The 20,107-nt window shown below is 39.4% G+C and overlaps 1 protein-coding gene and 1 pseudogene across 2 annotated transcripts in view; both read left to right on the top strand.

Annotated features, from left to right (window-relative positions):
* The window catches only part of LOC145491654 (uncharacterized), a 79,748-nt gene extending 71,200 nt beyond the window's left edge, over positions 1–8,548 (top strand). For both annotated transcript variants that reach the window (XM_081470867.1, XM_081470869.1), the window contains 2 exons: positions 4,235–4,519; positions 6,800–8,548. In XM_081470867.1, the coding sequence (XP_081326993.1) occupies positions 4,235–4,519; positions 6,800–7,116 (602 nt within the window). In that variant the 3' untranslated portion in view covers positions 7,117–8,548. The remainder of the gene's footprint in view (positions 1–4,234; positions 4,520–6,799) is intronic.
* Positions 8,549–8,550: 2 nt separating this feature from the next.
* LOC145493572 (uncharacterized) lies at positions 8,551–9,913 on the top strand (annotated as a pseudogene).
* Positions 9,914–20,107: the final 10,194 nt, after the last annotated feature.

The raw sequence follows: 20,107 nt of genomic DNA on the forward strand, positions 1-20,107 counted from the left end.
TCCGCAAAAATCCTCGCAGCGTGTACGCGCGTGTGCCGCAAACAATGGCGCAATTTGTTCTAAAAATAGAAAAATTGTCCCATATCATATCATATGGCTCCTGATATAAGTTAGGCGAAGTAAAAAAAAAAATTGATTCTCGTTCCCGGCCGCTTCATTTTTTGGGACCCCCTCTCTTTTTTTTATTATTTGTTATTAGCGACGTTTTTACGAACAAGAACCAACAGGCGTTACTTTTACTTTACACCCAGTTCTCCAAAATTGAGTTCAAAGAAAAGTCTAAATATAAAAGAGATGGCGTCTGCGTTTTAATTCGAACTCAGCCTAAAATTTCAAAGACTTGGTACGCTAGGTCCGCAGTGGATAGTTCAATTACCTTGCAGTATTTATTTTGGATAGGGATAAATTCACGCTTTTGTAGCAAAACTCAGTGACAGATGTTTCTGTTGGTTTCCGGCCGCCATGTTGGTGCCCATACGGATGGGCACCAACATGACGTCTCCATACAAATCTCTATAAATTTGGGTAAAAAATTTCTTCGCATATCTCGCATAAGAAAAATTTCTGTGACTAGAATTTTGGCGAGAGTCTTTGCATATTTACCTTCTTTCATTTCCCAGATTCTGGACTTTATCGATTGACCGGTTTTGATTTTTATTTTGATCCATTTTGAATTGCGTGACACTGAAAACCAGCAATACTTGTGTCGGACGCAAATAAACTTTTTAAGTTTAATTTTGACAGACGGCTGAATCCTTGTTAAAATATTGGAACCAAATTGCTTGCCACGGCTATCAAACTGCAAACTAGAAAAGACTACAGTGCAGCTGCTATTTTTCTTATTTATTCAATTTTCAAACGTAGAAATCAGATGATTCTTTTCTCACGCAAAGCTAATGATAAGTTGATTAAAATGACTGGAAAAAAAATTGGGGTGCCCGAGCTCGTTAGTGAGCTATAGCCATTTTTCAACTGACAGAACTCAATATCAAGGCAAATCCGCCATGTTTTCAAGGTGCGCGTGCACGAACGCGCGCTGATGACGCCATAAATTATGCGCAATAAGGATGCGCAATTCAATACTGGGGAATGACCTCAAGGTCATTTCACCGAAATAGAACCTGCACTGAGATTTTTGTCAAACTTTGCCTATTGATTGTTTATATTATAGGAACTTCAATTTTGAAATAAAAATGAGGGGTCCCCATATTCGTTTAGGAGCAACCAATAAATCTATAAATTTATAGCCAATAAATCCTTATAATAGCACCATGATTGTAGTCACGATTGCTTGCTAAATTCACGTTTCCGACGATTGTTTTTTGTTCTACACTGAGAATTGGTCCATATCTATTTTACACAGAGAAATGTTTTACTCAGATCAAAACAACAATAAGAGTTATAGGTCACCACACTCGTTTGCGAGAAAATGACGATTTACCTCTATGGCGAGGTCCAGCCGTTAAGAAAAAGCCGCCATTTTTTAATGTGCGCGCGCTAATCACGCGTGAAATTATGCGCCGTAGGGATGCGCAGTGCAATACTAGGGAATGACCTTAAGCATCAGAGGTTCTTGACAACGCGAACGGCAGGGAAGCCGCGTAGGACTGGATCGCGGCCTTCCTTCTTGGCGCGAAATAGGAAGGTTAAGCAGCTAGCAGTCGACGTTTTTTTGTGACACGGGCTTCTTCCCGTGTTGACATGTCTTCGCTAAAAGATGCAAGAGATATGGCCTTAATAAGCCATAGCCAAGGTCTAATTACGGACGAAGAGCTTTTATTACTCCTCGAAGAAAACACTTCCAGAAATCCGGATTTTTTCCTATGTTGCTTACGATCGCTTTCATAAAGAAAACATGGAAGAAGCCGAGTGCAAATCGGAGTTCAGAGTAGAGAAGCGATATTCTTCTTTTAGCCGAAGTTCTTGGCTTGCCAGACACCTTTATCTGCCCCCAGAGACCAGTCGCAGATGGTATTGAGGGCTTATGTATGGTTCTAAAGAGAACAAGTTTCTCTTGCCGCTACAGCGATATAATATATAATTGCCCCTGGGCTTGATAGATGTAATCTACAACTTGATTTGTAACCATGCTGAGAACGGGAACTGGTCTACCAAAGCAAAGACTAACTCAGTGGAATAACCTGCTACTAAATCCCGCCGCACTGCAGAAGTACTCCGACGCTATAGCGAGAAAAGGAGCTCCACTTGAGAACTGTTTTGGGTTTGTAGACGGAGCTGTTCACCCAATCTGCAGGCTGTACAAGTACTGTTTACAATGGCCACAAGAGAGTCCATGCGCTCAAGTTTTAATCAGTGACCATAACGAATGAATTGATAGCCAATTTGTATGGACCCGTAGGTATTAAAAGCAGGCAATTGCATTTATCGGCTTATATTTTTCACCAAATTTGTCACCGAGTTGTACTTTTTTTAACTCCACTAGATTATGTGCACTTTAAAAAGCACTGAAGATGTGAAATGCTTTGTGGAATGTGATGTATTTTCGATTGTCCAAGCTGTATCTACAACCAGTTGTCAATTAAGGTTAGGTCCAGGAGTAAGATTGAAGAAACCCAAGCTCCATGCATGATGTCATGAAATTAACCCCCCCCCCCCCCCCAGTAGTGCTGCCCACCCCGGCACCATTTAGGGATGCAAGATTAACCCTAGGAATGGAAGCTTTCAATTTGTCGATGAGCCGAGTGCGAACCTCCGTTGAATGGATTTTTGGAGATGTAATCAAAATGGAAACCAAACATGCGACTATTTTGGTCGGCGCCTCCAACAGCCAATGAGTATTTTTCATGAACAACAACTGCCTATTTTTCTTTCAACTGAATCACATGTCTTGCTTTTGAAAAAATTGAAAGCATTCCAAAATACTAGGTCTGGAGCGCCTAGCACAGAACAAATTCTTCCTGAACCATAACTGTGTATCTTAATGTTTACAACAATAAAAGCCTTCTTTTTGTCAAATACAACATGTTTTACTATTAGAAACAAACACATTCCAAAGTACAAACAAACAAGCAAGCAAAAGTACAAGCAGCAATATGTTAAACTAGAGCAACAGTGCTGGATTCAGTCTTTGTAAAGTTTACTTGTTGAGCAGATTACTCATAAGATTAAGCATTGTTTTGCTCTGCCATCAGGCTGATCAGATTAACTTGCCTTTTTGTAGCTGCTTCTTGTTTTTTCATATCCTCATGCTGTTTCTTTTTCAAATCCAGCTCCTCTTTTCTTAGCTCAAACTATGCATCATTTCTTCCTTTCAGATATGCCACAGTATATCTAGGTGATCTTCTGAATTTTTTCTTTACATTACCACTTTCATCTCCTTCCTGGGACATCCGAGTGTCAGGAAGTTTTTAAATAGCCTTTTTCTCATGTCAACAGCCTTAGCATGGTCTTGCTCAGCTTTCCTGTTTTTCTCATTTTCATTTTCTCCATCATATCACCTTCAGACAAATTTTCAAGTGCAGTTGATTCTTCGGGCAGGACATCTAACTCACTGACTTCCTATTTACATTTATTTAAAAACTGGACAAACTGGGGTTCTTAGAAGATGTACACGAATTTCTGTCAGGGATTTAAAGAATTCTCGTCCTTGTATTCCCTGTATTTCTTGCTTGATCCTTTGACCAGGTGAGCAGAGAACTAAAACATAAGTAATAATAATAATAATAATAATAATAATAATAATAATTTTTTATAAACTACTAATAAACATTATTATATTATTAATATTAATAATATTAATAACAATAATAACGGTTAGGTGGCCCTTTCTACAGTGTAGTGCTATACATGAAATGAGCACATAGGTTTGTTGGATATTAAAGCTGTTATTTGACATTTAGATTCAGTAATCGGACTTGATTGAATCAAGGTTGTTTTTTTTCAAGTAAGTCTAAATCTACTAGCATTTTATCACGAATATCATTCTCTTATTGGCTACGCCGCTCACTATCTATTCTTTTGTAGATAGTGAATAGCCCGGCAGTGTGAGGTTGTTGACAAAATGACGGCCGCTTCTTTGTCGTATTGAAGTGTCTCTGACGAGGATTTAGATAAAGTTTAGAGCGACTAGTAGATCCATGCTAAAACAATTAGATTATGAGCTTGACTGCTTGATGCCTCATTGCGTGAAAGTTGACGAGGGCTGTGCCCTTTATCAGGCGATAGAAACCTCAAGCTCGTGATCAACCGGTAATTGTTGATTAATTTGTTGCAGAGGCGATAACAATCATGGAGGAACCATCATCCCAGAGAGTCAAAGAAGGCTCGAAAGTGGAGCTGGTGTTCAAGTGCAAAGCTCGAGGAAACAGCAAACTGACCTATCAGTGGTATAGAGATGGTACAGTGTTACAGGGAGAAGATGAGGGCACACTTGTCTTTAAATCTGTGACATTGTTCGACTTTGGCTGGTATAAGTGTGTTGCTAGTTGTGAAGATAGTTCCAGCCTTAGCGTGGAATCATCTCTCGTAGAACTAGATGTTGTACCTCGTGATGGAACAAGTAAGTATGTCACTCAGTCTGGATAACAGTTAATCCTTTTCAGAACCTAGTAGTTGAACAGGCTGATGCTGTGTAGCTCCCGAATGTGATCTAGCACCGATGTGATCTTCCGTCCTGAATTGATTCCCCACTCAAACCTGAAATCACTTTAACTGATTCTGTTTTTAACTCTCGTTTTTAGTGCAGAGTGCACTATTTTTATGGTTGAGAGGGTTGCCGTCTGCTAAAGCACTAACGCATTCAGCGCCAAAGCGTTAACGTGTGAAGTTTAATGTTTGTTTAATTAATTAATTTCAACCTACCTGAGAGGACTACGCAAAGCGTGATGTACCGACCTAACTTCTTTGATATCTTCACAAAGCTATGTACCCTAACATGTCATGCGCATACGTTGTAACATCGTTAGCGTGATACAAGAACGCCACTGTGACTGCTTATCTTGTGGAGTTACTCCTAGTGCGGTTCAAGAAATATCATTTGCTGTTTCCAAACTACACTAGTGTGTTTAATTCTTCCTTTAAGGTTACTGTAGACCTTCAGGGGTGCCTTTCGGAAAATGCTTTCTTTACGCGCTGCTTTAAAGAAAACCACGGTAAACTTTATATCATATATTGTAAAGCTAACAAACTGAAGAATCTGAAAAATAACAATATATTTTGCTATTTTTGTTTTGATAGACACGCGCAAGCCTTTAAACGCAAAAACGACCGTACTTGCTAAACTGAATTACCAGCCTTTGTGTTACGTACCGCGGACACCCAAACTGACTGGACATTAAAAATCAGGAGTTGACGGGATAACAAAGTGTGTGAGGCTTGTTTCGATATTTCTATTGGTTGAGTAAGAAATCCCTTTTAAAGCTGGAAAATAGAAATTTTTTTAACTGCTGTTACCCAATGGAACGTCACATGAAAAATATTTCGAATTTCGTAAAAGCCTCACGCACTTTGGTGCGCTAATATCTGACGAAGATTTTGGCCAAGTTTCGTTAAAATCCGATAAATCTACATACCCTGTTAATTCATTTGAATAGAGGTCATTCACGCAAAAATGAACCCTGAGTTTTTGTCCTCGAAAAAAAATTCACAGTTTTCGAACCTCACTAAAGCGGTTGTCAACGTGGCCATGCCGCCAACCAATGAAACGCAGCTTTGAACTCCCCAGACGCTTCCCGGGAATGAATGTGCGATGTTTACATTCAGTATATCTTTATATCTTACATCGGGAGTAATGAAGTCTGCCGTGAAACATTCAGGCATTCGCATATATGCCGTGCATATTTTCTTTAATTCGCAATTCCGAGTTTAAATTGCTGACAGGAGTAAACTGGTATGATCTTGCTGTGCTAGAATTGTAAGTAGCGCAAGTAATCTAATTATGTTGTATTGTAAGTAGTGTAAGTATTAGTATTGTTAGTAGCGTGAGTATGCGTATTGTATAGAGTAAGTGTTAGTATCGTAAGTGGCGTAAGCAATAAGTTTTTGTAGGTAGTGTAAGTAACTACATTAATATTGTATTGTAAGCAGTGTAAATAGCAATTCATTAAAAAAAAGGTTATAAACTGAATCAGCAGATAAATGGTAAAGAAGGAAAAAGAAAAAAGAGGAATGATAGCGGAATCTTGAACAGGCCTACCGTGTCAAGCGCGGATATTTACACATTTTTAAAAAATTCTAAGCGCGTAATTTATCGGCCTGTTTGTTTTATTAGAATATGGAAAAAACACTCTTCGAAGCAGAGGAAAGGAGCGTTTGAAGAAGCTGCTTTGTCGGATATCAGCGATTAAATTCGCCGGTAATTCCGCGACAATCAACTTCTGTGCCTGAAGAAGCTAGAGCAAGGCATCGACGAAACATTTACTTGCGGTTTGCGCTTGCGTTCAAATGTGGGAACGCGAAGACCGTGCAAAATCGCCTAGTCTATCACGAAAACAATCAACGGGAGCAAAGATTTCCGCGGATGGGATCAGTTGCCGCGAAAATTGTTACTGCTCAACTCAAGGGTTAACACATTTTAATTGGCTTATCACAGTTTGCGGTTCATTGACTCGTTTCAAAAATTTACGTTTTAGTAGATAACTCGTTTGCGTTTTAAGTTTTCAAAATAATTTTTTTTTTTTTTTAGAAGTCTTTAATTTGGTGTAAAAAAAAATTGGGGGCAAAATAGGCCCTTGAGGGTCTACAGTAACCTTAATATTTTGGACGTATATTTGACAAGATAACAACTGAGAAATTCCCTTAAGTTTGCATGAAGTTATCTTGTCTCTCATTCATTTTTCAGAATACAAATGTCTGAAAGATATTGACCTCGATACTCGAGACCGGATTGAAGACCTTCTCACCCAGAAAAGTTACGGTTCCGGAGGGTGGAGGCAGATCGCCTTCAAGTATGAAATGGATCTTGTCAACATTAAGTCTCTAGAAAACAATCCTGAAGCTGGCAAAAAAACACTGGATTACCTTCATGCAAGCCACCCGGATCTGACCGTCTACGATTTTTGCAAGACGCTTAAAGAGTCTAACATAAGGCGTCTTGACATTGTCAAAGAATTACGTGGACACCTTTCAGTTCCCAGTTCATTCAACAAATACTTGTAGTTCTGAAAAACTGTTGTCAATTTGGAGGAAGGCAGAAACCGCACGAAACCTAAATCCTTTTTCAACGGAGCACAGTGCTATTCCTTCCAACTAGAGCAGCTGTCTAGTAACCCTTTGTTGTTAAAATGCCTTAGTAAATTGAACAGTTTTTTTTGCAGCTTGTAAACTTAAGCGTAAAACTTGTTTTTAATACGCCTAGTTAGTCGTTTTGACGAAATTGACAGCGGTAAGCATTTATAGTTGTACAAATTAATTGTTCAAAATAGCAAAGGGAATTAATTTTTATGGTTTTTTTTTTTATTATTATTATTTCTTGATATGTAGGTCACGCTAAAAAGTGACATAGCAGTTTCTCGCTAGAGTTTTTAGAGTGTTTTTACAATAATTTATGTTATTACTCGTCGATTTAGGTGAGTATTGTTATTCCATAGACTAACAGTGGACCAAAATGTCCATTTTGGTCTTAAGTGTGATGGTGTTTTTGTAGAAAGAGATCCCTGTAAGGGTATATCAAGAGATCCCACTTATTGTGACCAAGATCTTTTTTTCACCGTTAGACCCGAAACATAAAGATAAGGATCTACTTAGATTTTTAACGATGAACGTGTTATTGATGTGTTTAACACTTTAAGAGTGACCCTGTCTTACTTACTGAAATCATTTTGCAACCTCAAAGTAACGTACCTTCAGTTTGAAAGAGACAATAATTTTAACCACGTGTTTATGATTATAAACTTCTGTTTTGCCTGGTTAAGGTAAAGGCCATAAGGTTGCAAAAGATTGATACAGCTTTTAAGACTAGACAAGTTACTTTCTGTGTCCGCTAAACGAAAAATGCGTTTGAAGATCTTCGTTTTAGTAATATTTACTAGGAAGCCTATTTAATCTTATTACGCTTAACAAACTGACGTGCATATACTGTAGATGCAGCCAGCTGGTGTCTTGTGCTTGAAACACGAGCAAAAAAGAGTTCACGGGTATTTCAACCCGCTTATTACCAAACGTGGTTAAAATCATATTTCACCTACGAATTGGTCAGGCGAAAAAACACAGTAGCAATGATAACCGATTAACACTCAACTTGCCATGTTGTTAAAATCTCCGGAGTAGCAGAATACGAAAAATATACAGAGAGATGCCTACAGAGAAAAAGGAATTGTAGAGTAGGAGTGCCGAAATCTTGGGCTCAAGGATCAAGAGCATTGTTCATTATTTGGTTGTCTTAAATCCACACTTTAAATCTGAGTTGTATATTATATGTGCTATTTTACAGAATGGGGCATATAAGACACTCGAACATTTTTAGCTGAACATAGTTTAGCGTGAATGTGAGAAACATTCAAGAATATTGTAAATGTCCCCCAAATTTTGTATCTGATCTACTCAAAGCCTTCTCATGTTTGTCACGGTAAGCATTTATAGTTGTGCAAAGTAATTTTTAGGTAGCATGGCAAGGCAAAGCACCGTTCATTATAATAATTGTAGATTTTATAACAGATTTATTTCCCATCTGTACTAAAAGTATAGTTTTAGGAATAGTATAGAATATACGCAATTATTTTTGTATGCAAAGTCTGTAGCTGGTTTACAGTGTTAGATATTTTGCAATTTAGAAAATAATGTATTGAAATTTTTATTTGTCATTGAATATATCTGACTGATTTTCCAAAAACATGCCCGCAGATTTGAACCCCTCCTCTCATGTAACTTATGATTTTTTTTTTGCTCAGTTTCCTAATGGCAGCAGCTTGTAAAGCTTACCTAGAATGAAATGTAATGAAATGAAATGAAATACTGCGTGTTTAATTGATTATCTATATTTTTTATTATTTATCGCTACCCACCCTCCCCTTTTCTATTCTTGGGTTTCACGTGACGTCACGAGCTTTGATCAAATCAGTGTCCGCCATGTTGGTGTCCCTCGGGTGTCAAATTTATGCTAGTAATAGTCCATTTCTACAGTGAAGCTTCTCAATTATCGCTCTATTATTTCGACAACTACATGAATTTCCGGAAAGAAAAAAACAATAAAAGTATCGGGCATTCATCTAAAGGTATCCCAGTGCTCTCTGAGTATGCCAAAAGCTTAATGAGTCGAATAAAGGAAAGATATTCGCAAAAGATCTCGGTCATCGGTGTTAACCCCACAAGCATAACAGCCGAGCAGTTCAGTCCAGAATGCTTGCCTCCTGTGGAAGTCTCGGACCTGTTGAGTTACCTCGTTCTTGAGACCAGTTTCTACACCAACAAGCAGTTCAAGGCGCGGTTCAAGAGTCTGGAGGCGTTTTATAATCAAATGCTGTCGGGATTTGTAACCTCAGTTGTAGGCAAAGTAATCGCCGGCTAGTATGTCGTGAGAGCAAGTGTTCGGCATTCACAGCGTATGAATGATCCTTTAGTGAACATTTGGGTCATTTCCGAAAACGATGGGACTATTTTGTCAGCCCATTGCTTGGGATGCAAAGCTGGACTGGCTGAGTCATGCTCACAAATCGCGAGTGTTTTATTTTATTTAGAGGCAACTACACGAATTCATAACAAGCTCGCTTGCACACAGGTAAAATGCTCATGGATTTTGCCGACATATGTCAATGAAGTGCCGGATGCGAGGGCTAAGGACATCGATTTTTCATCGGCTAACAAGCTCAAAGAAAAGTTCGACCAGAAAATTGAGGATCTACAACAGCCGCAAGCCTCGAACCATGCAGCAGCTTCTAGTTCTGGGACTGCATCAGCCGGCGCCTTCGAAAGAGGAAATGGATCCGCTTTATGCCAAATCCAACCACTGCAAAATTAGAGCAGTAGCTTTAAGTTTAATTGATCCTTTTGCTGACCAATTTATCGGCCAAAGCCGCACGAGAAGTTTGTACCAAGCCGCAGAATGTCTTGCATTCTCACCGAGGTACGAGTTGCACCAGCAACTTCAGACGTACAGAGTATTTTAGAAATACCGGCAACTGATGAGATCCACATGGAGGATCGAAACCATGGTCTTGCCTGAACTAAGCCGAACAATGGCATATAAAACACGCAAAACAGTCAACAGGACTTGCGCGTAAACAGCTACATTTGAATCATGTGGTGCCAAAACAACCAAAGGAGGAATAAACCTATACATCGAGCAAGAGAAACATAAGCTTGATCAGATAGCTGCAAGAAACATAAGAATGTCTGTAGACAAACGTAAGCTTTCTCAAAGGAAAGCTACGGCGTCTCCGAAGGAAATTGTACGAGAACAAATATGATATCCGTGATAAGGATCTACCTACTGTGTTTGCCACAGGCGGCCCAAGCTCTCAATGTTATCCTTTTTTTTCCTTTTTATGCGAACGTTCAGGCTAACGTGACATATGGCATGTACTATTACATAACGACCGAATTTGACCACGCGAAACATGACTCTCACCTTGCAGTATATGGAGGTGTTGTGTTACAACGGTTTGAATTTATAAAGGTTTGTATGGGAATGCAACGGCTTTGCTTGAAAAGCCAATTAGTCTTATATTTTGTATATAAAATCTACTTACCCTGTTGCTGTGTTGTATTCTTTGTTGTTTGCCAGCTCCTCGGACCGATCTAACGCGATTTCGGCGAGTTATCGTTCTGTGAGTTTCCACTACTAAAAGAAAGACAAGGCCGGACACTGATTTCCGGAGTGCCCGCCGCTCCAGGCGAATAAATCCACTGAAAATAACCCTGCCGGCTCAATTCCTCCGTAGAATCGAAGAAGAGATGTTGAAGTTCTATGTCAGTTCGCTCGCTACGCGATTCCGTCCACAACGCCTTAGCTACGAAACATTTATTTCGAGATTGCTTCGCTCGCAAATTCGAAAACAGCCGTGTCACAAAAGTTAGGACGCTTTTGCGGTTCGCATAGCACGTTGGGTAACTATAATTAGCCCGACCGGGAGTAGTCAGCAACGATTTGTCAACACGCAAACCAAAATGCTCCCGGGTAACCTCGTTGTAAGATCGATTTGACATCCATGGGATGTAAGTACGATGGAGTAAGATTCAACTTCTTCAGCAAATTTCACCTCTGTCACCACTCTGTTTGCGAAATGACCAGTGTTCATATCTCGCGAAGGTGAAGTGTCCTCCCTGATCAATCACCACATGCCACCCGGTTTTTTGCGAGATCTGTTGGATTTCATCTATTGAATCATTTAAACTTGTTGATGATTTTCGCGTAAGACCTAGGTAATAGTTTCAAATCGATCTTACAACGAGGGTACCCGGGGAGCATTTTGGTTTGCGTGTTGACAAATCGTTGCTGACTACCCCCGGTCGGGCTAATTATAGTTACCCAACGTACTATGCAAACCGCAAAAGTGTCCTAACTTTTGTGACACGGCTGTTTTCGAATTTGCGAGCGAAGCAATCTCGAAATAAATGTTTCGTAGCTAAGGCGTTGTGGACGGAATCGCGTAGCGAGCGAACTGACATAGAACTTCAACATCTCTTCTTCGATTCTACGGAGGAATTGAGCCGGCAGGGTTATTTTCAGTGGATTTATTCGCCTGGAGCGGCGGGCACTCCGGAAATCAGTGTCCGGCCTTGTCTTTCTTTTAGTAGTGGAAACCCACAGAACGATAACTCGCCGAAGTCGCGTTAGATCGGCCCGAGGAGCTGGCAAACAACAAAGAATACAACACAGCAACAGGGTAAGTAGATTTTATTTACAAAAGATAAGACTAATTGGCTTTTCAAGCAAAGCCGTTGCATTCCCATACAAACCTTTATAAATTCAAACCGTTGTAACACAACACCTCCATATGCTGCAAGGTGAGAGTCATGTTTCGCGTGGTCAAATTCGGTCGTTATGTAATAGTACATATCATATGTCACGTTAGCCTGAACGTTCGCATAAAAAGGAAAAATAAAGGATAACATTGAGAGCTTGGGCCGCCTGTGTGTTTGCAAACAGTTCTAATCACAGCCGGGCCCGGCGTCACAATATAGAATGCAAGTAAGCAACATGTTCACGGTAAATTTCATATTTTGTCCCTCAAAAGCAAATTCATAGAGACTTAAAAGCATATCTTGCAATAGAAACGAGCCTAAAGAATGCATAAACACATGGCAAATTACAGAGGTGCCAGACTCAACGAGTCGACATGCAGATAACAGCGGAAACCACGCAGACCTATGACCTATAAAAATTTGCCATAGCACGATCTAACGGCTCAACTCCACTTAAAATTCCTCCATATTACACAACATAAAGTGCCCTTCATTAACACGAGTGAAGCGACAAGAAAGGTCCAGTGACCGAACAGAGAACGGCAAATGTACAAATGTCACGAACCGTAGAAGTCGTGTAGGCTAGTCAACCCCATTTTACAATGAAAGTAGCGTTACTGACGGTGGAAATTTGTGTCCTCCGGTGGTAGGTGATTCTCAAATCAATTTGAAATAGTGTCGGAGATACCTTTTAGCTGGGACACAGTTGGCCGTGAGCTGTTGTGAGCTATAGTTAATTTGCTTCCTGCTGTGCCCTGAAAAACGGACTGGAACATTCGCGTCGGAAAGCAAGTTATGTGTTTATTTTAACTGGTTTTAAGAACTGATGTTTTGATGTCATTCCTGACATCAATCAGGGTGTTTCAACAATTATGTTGAGACTGAGAAAAGTCGAATTTTTTAAATAAATTAATCTCATAGACTTTTTGTTTATTGGGTTTGTTAAATTTAAGATAGGCGGCAATGGTTCTCGGCTTACCAACACCAATTTTTTACTTGGTTTAGTCTCGCTCGACTGCCGACTGAGACTGCACGAGTATTTTAGTCATTTTCTAAAAAAAAAAAAAAAAAAAAACGGCTTTATCTTTCTTTTTCCTCAGTTCTCGTACCTGTTCAATGCCTCGACAAGACTATTCTGTACCTTATCTTTTGCCTAGTCACGTAAAATAGTATCTAACTTTTCAAAACATCCGCCATTTTAAAACTCAGAGGGAAAAACTTGGTAATAATGACATCAATCGTGCGTCTGTACTCTAATAGATCATAGGCGAGAACCAAGCAAAATGAGAGAATAACTTGCGTTAATATATAAGCAGTAATAGATTACAGAAGACGTCAAAACGTGGTAAGAACATCAGTGACACACTCGGCTATCGCCCTCGTGTGCAACTTTTTTGTTCTTATCACATTTTGACGTCATCTGTGATCTATTACTGAACAGACCCACGGCAACACAGAATCTATTTGTTAAATGAATTAACAGCAGAGTAGTGATGATTTTTCAGAACGTAGTTTAGAAGCACAATTTATTTGGCGTCTTGTCATTTGCTAGAAAAATTAATAAGTTCCTTAAGTATGCAAACCATGGAGTCCAAAGTTTCTCAGCTCTAATTTTATTTGCTTTACTAAGGAGTTTGAGCACTCGATAACTGGAGGAATCGAATGAAACATTTTATTGTTAATAAATATTGAGTCAATTTATATTTGGATTTAAAAGTACATTATTCATGTCTTTTTTCTTTTATTCGTTCTCCTAGAGAAGCCAGGTTCCCCAACCATCGCACAGTTCGACATTCAAACCACATCACTGACAGTAAAATGGACCGCACGAGATGATGAGGAGGGGGTCCTAACACAGCGTACAGAGTGATCTTACTAAAGGGTGGCACTGAGATAAAGAATGAGAATGTAACTGACCGTGTTACAACTGGGTTGGAATGCGGGAGGCCTAGAGAGAGACATCGAGTACACGGTTAAGGTTTTTGCGAGGAATGCTGTGTTTGAGGGACCTGCTGCAGAAATGGCGGTAAAGACTAAGTACGAAGGTAACAAAGTAGGATATCTTGTCCCTTGAATATTTTTTTTTTCTCATTTGATTATTGATCGTTGTTGAGTCATGGTCAAATGTAGTCTCTTCCGCATTGTACCAAAGAATAGTGACTGATTGTAAACCAGGAGAGTGGATCAAATTAAAGACACTTTCAGATGTCTCCGTGAGATAATTAAAAGTTGAATTGGAGATCTGCAAATTAAGGAGTATGAATTTGTGGTTACTGCAACAAACGAATTTGGTGAAAGCATAGGCGTACGAGCACCTTCGGACTTGGGGGGGAGGGGGGGTGGGGAGGTGACCTTATTCCCCGAAAACAATTACAAAATGCCTGAACACGCGAGTGTTGTTAAAACGCATTCAAATCGCAGTAAAGACAAAAGCGTTCACAATTCTTACGTCTAATGAAACTGTCATTCCGAATATAGTTATTTTGAAACCACGCATACTTTAATGTGTTTACCCTGATCGACAGCCTAGTAAAATGAGAAACTTATGAAAGAAACAGTTAATTCCTCCCCGTACGAAAAGTTCAAGAACAATTATAAAACGGCTCTGTGTGGAGCCATTCAAAATGGCTCCTTTCAGAGCCACCACAAAACCAAAAGTCTCGGTCTTCGTTTGCTTTGATTATTTCCTCATTGTTTTGTTGATGGAAATAATATAGAGCTTCCGCATGTTGGTCGGCAACTTTTTGGCCGCCGACTTCTGGTATTTCGAGCAACTTTTTGGGATTTTGAGCAATTTTTAGTTTTAAGGTGATTCCCTACATTTGCATTGCACATCCTTACTGCGCATAGTTTATGGCGTCTTTAGCGCGCGTTCGTGCACGCGCACATTGAAAACATGGCGGATTTGCCTTGATATTGAGTTCTGTCAGTTGAAAAATGGCTATAGCTCACTAACGAGCTCGGGCACCTCAAATTTTTTTCCACTCATTTTAATCAACTAATCATTAGCTTTGCGTGAGAAAAGACTGATCTGATTTCTATTGTTGAAAATTGAATAAATAAGGAAAATAGCAGCTGCACTGTAGTCTTTTCTATTTTGCAGTTTGATAGCCGTGGTAAGCAATTTGGTTCCAATATTTTAACAACGATTCAGCTGTCTTTCAAAATCAAACTTAAAAATTTTATTTGTGTCCGGCACAAGTATTGACTGTAGTTTGAGGCGTGTTTTCATGAGTCTGGGCTCACAAAGAGTTTATAATAACTTGGAATGCGTTCTTGTAATAAGCATTAAATAATGCTAAAATGGGACATTTTTAATGCCTCACTGCTCCTTAACGAGCATGGGCACCCCCCCTTTTTTAATTTATAATTAAAGTTCTCATATGATAAATATTCAGTGGACAAAGTTGGAACAAAAATCTATTGGCAGTTTTATTTCAGGGGAATTACCTTAAATTGGCCTTGCTTCCATATTTCACAATGTTTGAGTTGACAATTTAGGAATTTCCTGTGAAAAAGAAGCCAGATCCCGCTTCGTCTTGATGCAGATCATAGGTGGAAGATGCATGCGGCGAGGCCACTAGGTCAGCGAACGAAGATTCACACTCGACTGACTCGAGTGTCTCAGGTAAAGAATTTTTCCAAGATTAATATCGATGCGTAGTCTACTCATACATTTTTTGGTTTTAATTGAGGACAAAGTTATTTAGCAACGCTGGTTACGCCGCATGATCGCACAAAAATTCTTAGAAATCTTACTGTTGTTGTACAATTTGCATATTTTTGCACCAGACCAAATAAAGGAAGAGCGCAACAAAATGGTTTGTTGTTGTTGTTTTTTTTTTTTTTGGAGAAACGTAATTAAGCAACTTTCGTTAAAAAGGCAACTTTTGAGCCACTTTTTGAGAAATTACTGGCAACTTTTTAGGAAATCTCGGGCAACTTGTGGAAAGCCTTAACATAATATCCATATCGTTGATTTCCACGATACACATGCAAACGATACGTGGCTTTTCCAAAACAGAATACTTGGATCTTTATATTATTTGACCTTAACTCAATTTTGACAAGCAAACGTCAGAGAAAGCCCGGCCATGGCTACCTTTTAGAATGTTTTCTCCCGAGTACTTTTGCCCGACTCATCAGCGTTTTTTCTGAAACTGGGGGGGGGGGGGGGGAGGGGGGGCTGCAGAACCCCCACCCCCCGCCCGGCCCCCGGCCCGTACGCCTATAAGCGAAAGTTTAAACGAAAATGGAAAGGTCAGGAGAGTCAAGGCATACGGGGGTATGTTTTATATTAAGCTGAAATGTTTTATAGTGAATTGAATAGTAATACCTGAAATTTAATTTATTAGTCCAAATTTCTAGCCGTACAATTAAATATGTCAACGTACATTCAGGTGTCGGTTATTCAAACACTAACAGCTCACTTTCGACAATTTTTATTCGCTCTTGAACCTAGCTTTTCCACCGAATAGTTCAAACGGCAGTGCTTGCTTGAGAAAAATGTACGGGAAGTGGCGGAGAATTTGTTGAAATGGTGAGTAAATTAAGTAAGTATAAAAGTGACAAAAAAAAAACATGGAAATTAATTGTAAACATCACATGTGAAAGGATACAAATAATTATAAATGAAGATTACATCGTCTATTGTATGACTGAGAAAATTACTTCATTGTGATTGGCTGAGAGCAAGCCAGTTTATCGTTAATTCTTAATTTGCAGTGCAGGGCAAATTAATGTGCACGCGTTGGAAATTATAAATACTTAATTTCGCTGGAAATACTTAATTGCACTTCCATTCATATGATTGTACGTTGTTAATACTTGATTGTACTCCCATTCATACGATTACCTAAACACATTTTCAGCACAAAAAATAATATTATTAAAAAAGCAGTAAAAATTTGAAAAAGTTGCTAAGATACAAGAGCTCTTTTTCCAAGCTAGTGCTTGCTTTGTTCAACAGTGCGTTAGAAAATTTAGAGGAAAGTGTTGTTTAGCTTAAAAACAAATGGTTAGTGCGCACGTCTCCGGTTCGAGCGGTCCAGGCTCAAGCCCTGGCTGAGAAATTGTGTTGTGTTCTTTGGCAAGGCACTTTAGTCTCACAGTGCCTCTTACCATCCAGGTGTATAAATGGGTACCGGCGAATTTAATGCTGGGTGTAACCCTGCGATGGACTAGCATCCCATCCAGGGGACGGTAGAAATACTCCTAGTTGCTTCATGCTGCAGAAATCGGGATAAGCTCCCGCCTGATGTGCCACTTGGCTCGTATACAGACTTTACCTTTACCTTACCAGAATCCTATAGCTGTGGATCCTGACCAACAGTCCTCTAGCAACACTGCGTCTGGTGACTCCACGACCTAAGGGACAACGAGGAATACACAACGGTTTCTCTCAAGCTGTTAAAAGGTACGGTTACAAATTGTGAGCTATTGAGATTCATGATCTAAAACTAAAACAAAATTACTTGTCGATCCTGTTGTTTGTTTTTTTGTGTGTTTGTTTTTGTTTTGTTTTGTTTTGCTTTGTTTTGTTTTGTAGCGAATGCTCCAGAATCGGACAAAAGGAACTTGCTCTCAGAACTTGAATTGATGAAGAAGCTGAAACCTCATCCTCACGTGATCAAGCTGATGGGATGTGTTACTGAGACTGGTAAAGAAAATACTGATGACATAACTGAAATCGCATTGACTGCAATGATTCGATTGAGCGCCCTGCCTGTAACAAGCGCCCCCTCTCTGATCAGCGTTCCCCATTAAGTGCCGTTTTCGTAATAAGCGCCCCTATTCCAGTAAGTACATCGCCAGTGACATTCATGGACCGATCTGAAGAGTGCTTTATAACGTCTACATTCTCATCTGAGCGTAATTGTAATCACTATGACTATCAGAGTCCTTATTGTCATAGTTCTTGAGTTCAATTGTCTTGTTTATCATTAACTAATCACCACTGTACATTCAGATGTATGTGTTCTGAAAACGAAACAGGCGCGTAAAGCACTTAGAGGCGGCCGTAGAGCGCTCAAGAAGTAGGGATAACACGTCCCACGTCTCGTGTTTCCCCTACACTTCCTTCGTGCTTTACTGCTTCCAGCGAACTTTACGACGGAAAAGAGCACATGCGGTCGAGGCCAATTGAGCTATCTCTGTTTATGATGAGAAGCTTTGTTTTTGTAAAAATGCTCAAACAACACTTACATGGAGTGTAATAACGCTTGTTCGCTAGACGACGATCTCCGGTCATCTCATGCAGCGAAGTGAAACTCGACAATTACAACGCTCACCCGACGAGTGATCAGTTGAAAGTTTTCCCTGATATTCTCACCCGTACTCAGAGTAGAATCAGTGTCAGCAGTTCAGTCTTTCCAACTTTGACGGTAGATTGGGCAATCTTGCTGCAAGCCGTAAACAAATGTAGCTCCTTTCAAATGCACTTCGCATTTTCACCTGCAAGCTTTAAGATCATTGTTTCGTGCTCATATAAATTTCCGTTGGAAAAGTGCACGTTTTGATGAGTCACAATGCAGCTGGATTCCTCTGGACTAGAACTTTTAGGCCCTTATTTCTTAAATATACTGAAATGCAAACTTTGCGATCGCTCTTTTCTTGAAAGCCACTCGAAGCAGAAAGCTCAGCTGAATTTCAGTTACTGTTTCGTTAGCCCCTCCATCTAACTGAACCGCAATTCTTACAAGGACTGTGATCATGATTGGCTTATTCTAGCGTGCTTTATGAGGTACGGATACCCGCTTACGCCAGTTTGGTTTGAAAACATTAGCCCAATGCATGGGGAAATGAATGGATTCTATCTACATACTGGTCATGCAGTGCTTTTGATTGTTATACTTAACAAATAAAGAAGCCTCGACTGTGCTCTGTTCTGTTGTAAAACAGATGGAGGAAGTGGTAGAGAACGCAAGTAGTAGGGACTACGTCTTTTGTTTTCCCCCACACTTCTTTTGTGCTCTGCCTCTTCCTGCGTGCTTTCCAGCAGATTAGAGCACAGTCGAGTGTGCTGTCGTGAAATGTAATAATGTCGTGAATTGTAATACCTGTCGTGAATTGTAATTACACTTGTCGTGTATTGTAATGCCTGTCGTGAAATGTAATAACAAGTGTCGTGAATTGTAATAACATACCCGTCGTAAATTGTAATAGGATGCTGTCGTAAAATGTAACAATCCGAGCTGTCGTAAATTGTAATAACACTCTGTCGTGTTTTGTAATAACCTGTGAAGTAGAAGGATTTTATTTCATTGTCATTTTTTATATTCAAAATTCATAATATTGAGATAGCCTTTTAATGGACATCTTCGTAAAAAGATTTACGCTAAAAAAAAAAGTATTGGCATAGTTGAGATTTCGTCGGACACTAGCTATTTTTAGTCAGCCAAAGAATAAAATGAATAAAAGTAAATTGCTGTGCAACACTCCCGTTTTTCTTTTTACCCCCCAATCATGAATATATAATATTGTGCTGACATTTCACCGTTAAAATATCAATGAAAAAAACTGTATCAGGTCGAAAGCTGTTAAAAATTATTGCCACACGTTTTCGACCGATTGATCATCTTCAGAGTAACTAATCTGCGCGAACCAAGTATTTTCTTTAAACTTGCTGGTGACATAAGGCCATTTCCCAATCGCAGTTTACATTTCTTTATTGAATGCATAATAGTATCGATAAACAGCATTGCAATTCACATAAAACCATCATCATCATCATCCTCATCCTCACTGTCATCATCACCATCACCACCGTCATTAATTTTAAACGTTATTTGTTGAAAAGACTAAACACGCTTTTGAAAAACTGCTCGTTCTCAGGTTCACGACCTATTACAAAATACGACAGGGTGTTGTTACAATTTAAGACAGCTCGGATTATTACACTTCACGACAGCATGTTATTACAATTTACGACAGGTGCGTTATTACAATTCACGACACTTGTTATTACATTTCACGACAGGTATTACAATACATGTACACGACAAGTGTAATTACAATTCACGACAGGTATTACAATTCACGACATTATTACATTTCACGACAGCACAGTCGAGGCTTCTTAATTTGTTAAGTATAACAATCGAAAGCATTTTATGACCAGGATGTATATAATCGTGGCTTGGGTCAAAATGCTTAACAATAACAACGCGGACTAGCATAGATTACAGAGCGGGACCCAGCTTAAACGTCCGCTAAAGCTGACCTCACTAATCACGTGCAGCTTTTCAGC

This window comes from Orbicella franksi, chromosome 7 (genome assembly GCF_964199315.1).
Source record: "Orbicella franksi chromosome 7, jaOrbFran1.1, whole genome shotgun sequence".
In the NCBI taxonomy this organism is placed as follows: Eukaryota; Metazoa; Cnidaria; class Anthozoa; order Scleractinia; family Merulinidae; genus Orbicella; species Orbicella franksi.